The sequence below is a fragment of the Pongo abelii genome, chromosome 13, assembly GCF_028885655.2.
Source record: "Pongo abelii isolate AG06213 chromosome 13, NHGRI_mPonAbe1-v2.0_pri, whole genome shotgun sequence".
NCBI classification, from domain to species: domain Eukaryota; kingdom Metazoa; phylum Chordata; class Mammalia; order Primates; family Hominidae; genus Pongo; species Pongo abelii.
This window is the reverse complement of record NC_071998.2, coordinates 99,715,435-99,721,568: the sequence shown is the minus strand read 5'-3', so window position 1 is coordinate 99,721,568 and position 6,134 is coordinate 99,715,435. Positions and strand designations below refer to the sequence as shown.

Genomic DNA, 6,134 nt, shown 5'->3' with positions numbered 1-6,134 from the left:
TGCTGCTAATAAAGACATACCTGATACTGGGTAATTTATAACAGAAAGAGGTTTAATGGACTCATAGTTCCACATGACTGGGGAGGCCTCACAATCATGATGGAAGGTGAGGGAAGAGCAAAGGCACGTCTTACATGATGGCAGGTAAGAGAGTGTGTGCAGGGGATCTCCCCTTTATAAAACCATCAGATTTCATGAGACATATTCACTATCATGAGAACAGCACTGAAAAAACCCACCCCCATGGTTCAATTACCTCCCACTGGGTCCCGCCCATGACCTGTGGGGATTATTACAATTCAAGGTGAGATTTGGGTGGGTATACAGAGCCAAACCGTATCATTTTGTCACTGGCCCCTCCCCTCCCAAATCTCATGTCCTCACATTTCAAAACAAATCATGCCTTCCCAAAAGTCCCCCAAAGTCCTAACTAATTTCAGTATTAACTCAAAAGCCCACAGTCCAAAGTCTCATCTGAGATAAGGCAAGTCCCTTCCACCTATGAGTCTGTAAAATCAAAAGCAAGTTAGTTTCTTTCTAGATACCATGGGGGTACAGGCATTGGGTAAATATACCTGTTTCAAATTGGAGAAATTGGCCAAAACAAAGGGTCTACAGGCCCCATGCAAGTCTGAAATCCAGTGGGGCAGTCAAATCTCCAAAATAATCTCCTTTGATTCCATGTCTCACATCCAGGTCACGCTGATGCAAAAGGTGGGTTCTTATGGTCTTGAGTAGCTGCACCCCTGTGGCTTTGCAGGGTACAGCCTCCCTCCTGGCTGCTTTCACAGGCTGGCATTGAGTGTCTGCAGCTTTTCCAGGTGCATGATGCAAGTTGTCGGTGAATTTATCCTTCTGGGGTCTGGAGGATGGTGGCCTCCTTCTCACAACTCCACTAGGCAGTGCCCCAGTGGGGACTGTGTCTGGGGGCTCTGACCCCACATTTCCCTTCCACATTGCCTTTGCAGAGATTCCCCATGAGGGCCCTGCCCCTGCAGCAAACTTCTGCCTAGACATCCAGGCGTTTCCATACATCCTCTGAAAACTAGGCAGAGGTCCCCAGACCTCAATTATTGACTTCTGTGCACCTACAGGCTCAACACCACGTGGAAGGCTTGGGGCTTGCATCCTCTGAAGCCAAAGCCCAAGCTGTGCCTTGGCCCATTTTAGCCATGCCTGGAACAGCTGGGACGCAGGGCACAAAGTCCTTAGGCTGCATAGACCAGGGGGGCTCTGGGCCTGGCCCATGACACCATTTTTCCCTCCAGTGATGGGAAGGGGCTCCCTCAAAGGTCTCTGACATGCCTTGGAGACATTTTCCCCATTGTCTTGGTGATTCATATTTGACTTCTTGTTACTTACGCAGATTTCTCCAGCAGGCTTCAATTTCTCCACAGAAAATGGGTTTTTCTTTTCTATTCCATAGTCAGGCTGCAAATTTTCTGAACAAAATTTTATGCTCTGCTTCCCTTTTAAATATAAGTTCCAATTCCAAACCATATCTTTGTGGATACGTAAAATTGAAAGTTTTTAACAGCACCCAGTCACCTCTTAAATGCTTTACTGCTTAGAAATTTCTTCCTCCAGATGCCCGAAATCATCTCTCTCAAGTTCAAATTTCCACAGATCTCTAGGGCAGGGGCAAAATGCCTCCAATGTCTTTGCTAAACCATAATAAGAGTAACCTTTGCTCCAGTTCCCAACAAGTCCCTCATCTCCATCTGAGACCACCTCAACCTGGACTTCATTGTCTATATCACTATCAGCATTTGGGTCAAAACTATTCAACAATTCTCTGGGAAGTTCCACACTTTACCATATTTCCCTGTGTTTTTCTGAGCCCTCCAAACTGTTTCAACATCTGCCTGTTACCTAGTTCTAAAGACACTTCTACATTTCTGGGTATGCTTATAGTATCACCCTACTCTACTGGTACCAATTTACTGTGTTAGTTCATTGTCATGCTGCTAATAAAGACATACCTGAGACTGGGTAATTTATAGAGGAAAGAGGTTTAATGAACTCACCGTTCCACATGGCTGGGGAGGGCTCACAATCATGTGAGAAAGTGAAGGAAAGTCAAAGGCACATCTTACATGGTGGCAAGTAAGAAAGTATGTGCAGGGGAACTTCCCTTCATAAAACCATCAGTTCTCATGAGACTTATTCACTATCATGAGAACAGCATGGGAAAGACCCACCCCCATGATTCAGTTACCTCCCCCTGGGTCCCTCCCATGATGCATGGGGATTATTACAGTTCAGGGTGAGATTTGGTGGGGACACTGAACCAAACCATATCAAGTGACATATAAATGTTTGTTTAAAAGTGAACATAAACCTTTGTTTAGAAGAGAAAATGATCCAAGGGTCTGTGAAATTGTAATGATTTTATTCCAACCCTCTTTATCTCTAATAATAGTATGTTGTAGGGCCTGAATATTTTGTATCTTATGGGATACTTTTATGGGCATTATATAATTTGATTTGTATAGTATCCTATGAGCTAGATCCTACTAGCTCATTTTTAAGCTAAAGATACCGTGGATCAGAGAGGCAACATGACTTAATCTCAAAATCTCACACATCTAGCATGTGGCAAGAGCCTAGTGCACGTTCCTATTAGCATTATTGTTATCATTTTTTGTAGCTCTTAGTGTGTGCCAAGAAGTGTGCTAGAACTTTTTTAAAAAAAAATTTAAACTCTAGCCCTCTTAATAATCCTGTAAGGTCTCAATCTTGCAAGTGGCAAAAGTGAGGCTCAGAGGGATGAAATAACTTGCCTCAGGTCCCATAACTAATGAAGAGAGTTATCAGAACTCAAAACTAGGTCAGCTTGGGACCAAAACCCTTGTCTCTTCTGTTCCAACACACTAACTCTTGCTAACTTCTTCCAGAAGGAAAGATGGATTGTCAGCCTTCTGGCTACAAGGGCTTTGATAACAAGGATTGTATCTTTTCATGTTTATATTCCCTGGATCACAGAGCTTGGCACCAGGTCTAAGGTCTGGCATGACAGACTGAAGCTTATCTCAATGGAACTGGTTTCTTGTTGTCCATGTCTCCTCTTTCCAGCTAGGTAAGGAGATGAGTGGCCAGTACCTTGACCTTGGCTCAGCTGCAGCTTGGTGCCTGTTCTCTATTGAATGTAGTTTTTAAAGTTGTTTGCTTTCTTCATTATTGGGTGTCATGAACTCTCACTTCCTTTGCATTTTGTTCTCTTTTGAAAAACTGCTCAGTGTTACGATTTTGCTCACCCATAGCTGAACAAGGGCTTAGTAATACATTGATAATTGAATTGTTAATGAAAACAGGTTTTTATAAGATGGAAACCTCAGTTCTTGGGAATATTCAGAAGTGGGGTTGTAGAGAGCGTGATGAATGGATTCAGCTGTGCTATCAATGATGAAAAAGAATTTTAGGCAGAAGTGAGAGGGACAATGTCTGGAGGAAAATGAGATTAAACTTTAAGGTAAACAATACTTGGCCACTCAATAGACAAATGGTACCTAGAACACAAGTGACTTAGGTGGATCATACCCAAATGTAGGGTCTAGTCCCACTACTCTTAATTATCCATCCAGATGAGGGTTCTGAGGCTTAGATGTGGCAGTGGCTAATCTACAGTCATAAAGCAAGTTGATAGCAAGGCCAAGCTTAGGACCTGAGCTCTTCATTTTCCTTCTAGGGCTTTTTTCATAGAAGATTTAGTAATTGATCGGCAGTAGAGGGGTGAGGAGAAGAAAGCCCTGAGGATGACCTCCATGTTTTTGGCTTGATGCTGGGGGAAGGAGGGAAAGAAGTAGGCCTGTGTGTTGTTTGACAAGTTTACTCATGATCACTAGTAAGGTATTAGTTTTCATTATCAGCTACTGGTGACCCCAATGGTGATGTTTAAATGGAGGCTTAGGGGATTTGTATCGCGATGGGCTGAGGGCTAAAGGGAATTGAGGCAGTCGAGACAACAGGTGCAGATTACTTTTTCAGTACATTTCAATGTAATTTCAATACATTTTGCAAGGGAAAAACCAAGAGGTAAGGTGGGAACTGGAAGGGGAAAATAAGGTTTTTTTTTGTGTGTGTGTTTTTTTTCTTTAAGGATTTCCAATACTTGAGCTTGTTTGCAGGCTGAGGAGAAGAAGCCAGAGTGGAAGTAATTGATGACAGGAATGAGAGGACATGGCTGATGGAACACAGACATGGGAAAGGATCAGGTCCATAGGGTGACAAGCTAGCTCTGGAAGTGAGGAAGGACATGTGAGGGAAGGAGATCAAAAAGGAATGGATGATGTTTTTTATATATACATACATATACATATATATATATTTTAAATTTTTATTTGTTTATTTTTCTGTCAAGCTGTTCTTTATTTCAGGGAGAGGGCAGGGGAGGGGGCTCAGTGTTTCTTGGCAGCAGCTTTCCTCATGGCGGCCAGTACATTGCTCAGCTCCTCCCGCTTCCTCTTGGCGCGGATGTGCGTCCCCACCCTTTTCTTGATAAACTTGGGGGCCCGTTTGTCCTTGGAGACCTTCAGTAGCTCCACGGCGTGCCACTCGTACGGGGCAAAGCCACACACCTCCAGAATCATGTCCTGCACGAGCTTGGTGTGTTTGGTCACACGCCCGCGGCGGCGGCTGTGCCTGTGCCTGTGCCTGGGCTTGCTCACGCTCACGTTCTTGGTCACCTTGTGGCCCTTGTCGAGGCCCATGGCCATAGGGTAGCGTAGAGCCATGGCTGCTGCTCTCCAGAGGCGGCCGTGGCGTGGCGGAAGGGCTGGCGCCGCGCAGAACTCTGGGATATCTACCGCTGTTGTATTTAAGTTCAGAGGAGGAGGTACTAATATTTAAAGTGTTTCATATTCTCTGTGAAGTAGGAAATATTGATAACATGGTTTGAACTTTAATCAGCTTTGCATTGCTCATAGGGAAGTCCAGATCAACTAATACTTTCACATAAAAACAAAAGTAAAGGAATAACATGTGAACTAGACAAATGACCGCTGATACCTGGAACTGAAGAATGAACAGAAGGAATAGTGCCTGGCTTTGCTAATTGTTTTGTCTCATTTGGTAACAGAAGCAGGCTGTTGACCTTCAGCCAGGCTGCTTATGGATGTGTACACATAACCGGTGTTTGTGCATGCTTGTTAAACCTACCAGAAAACTGCCCCCCACTAGATCATTACCACTCCCTGATTGATCTTGGGCTCCTAGTTAATTTAGATTACTATGGTGAATTCTGCTTGTCTTCCCATCCTCTGCTGAAATGTACCCACCACTCTGAGGTGGAGTGTGAGACTATAATAGCGCCAAGAAACTCTCTTCCTGGGAAAAATGAGGCTGATGGAGCTGGCGTGTCCAGGCTAGAATCTTTGCCTTCTCTGGTACTGAGAAGTGTGTACTGCCATGTGTACTCCCAGTTTCCCTTATCTGAGCTCTCTGCTCTGCGGTGCCATGATTTAAGCATATGATTTAAGATGTCCAGCCAGACTTAAAGTCCTTTCTGTAGAAGCTCATAAAGCCTGGGTGTTGCATTAGAAAGTGCTTCAGTTTGGAGACAGATGTGCCTGGGTTTAAGTCCTGGCTCCATCAGATTTTATCTATGGAGCCTTATTGAACCTCTCTGGGTGTTAGTGTGCTTCTTAGTAAAAGGAGATGATAATTTCCCCATTGGTTACCTTTTTTTTTTTTTTTTTTTAAGCTAGAGTCTCACTCTGTCACCCAGGCTGGAGTGCAGTGGCACGATCTTGGCTCGCTGCAACCTCTGCCTCCCAGGTTCAAGTGATTCTCGTGCCTCAGCCTCCTGAGTAGCTGGGATTCCAGTGGTGCACCACCACATCTGGCTGTTTTTTCTATTTTTCGGTAGAGACAGGATTTTACCATGTTGGCCAGGCTGGTCTCGAACTCCTGGCCTCAAGTGATCCATCCGCCTCGGCCTCCCAAAGTGCCGGAATTGCAGGCGTGAACCACCGTGCCTGGCCCCAGCCAGGTTATTTTGGTTACTTTGAAGGTTCATTGAAAGGATTACCTAGGCCAATGAATATAAGAAGTGATATGTAAGATAAGGTGCTTTAGTAAGAACCTTAGTAAAGGGAGGGAGCTATCAGTTATTAAATACCATTTGTTTGCAAGCA

At 44.4% G+C, this 6,134-nt stretch overlaps 1 protein-coding gene across 1 annotated transcript; it reads right to left on the bottom strand.

Annotated features, from left to right (window-relative positions):
- Nucleotides 1-4,334: 4,334 nt before the first annotated feature.
- LOC100450261 (large ribosomal subunit protein eL36-like) lies at nucleotides 4,335-4,751 on the bottom strand. The gene has a single exon (XM_054519604.2). The coding sequence runs from the start codon at nucleotides 4,731-4,733 to the stop codon at nucleotides 4,398-4,400; it is 336 nt and encodes a 111-aa protein (XP_054375579.1). The 5' UTR covers nucleotides 4,734-4,751; the 3' UTR covers nucleotides 4,335-4,397.
- Between the last annotated feature and the right edge of the window lie 1,383 nt (nucleotides 4,752-6,134).

Coding starts and splice junctions, on each gene's coding strand:
- LOC100450261 (XM_054519604.2), bottom strand. CDS start 4,733: ATGGCTCTACGCTACCCTATGGCCATGGGCCTCGACAAGGGCCACAAG.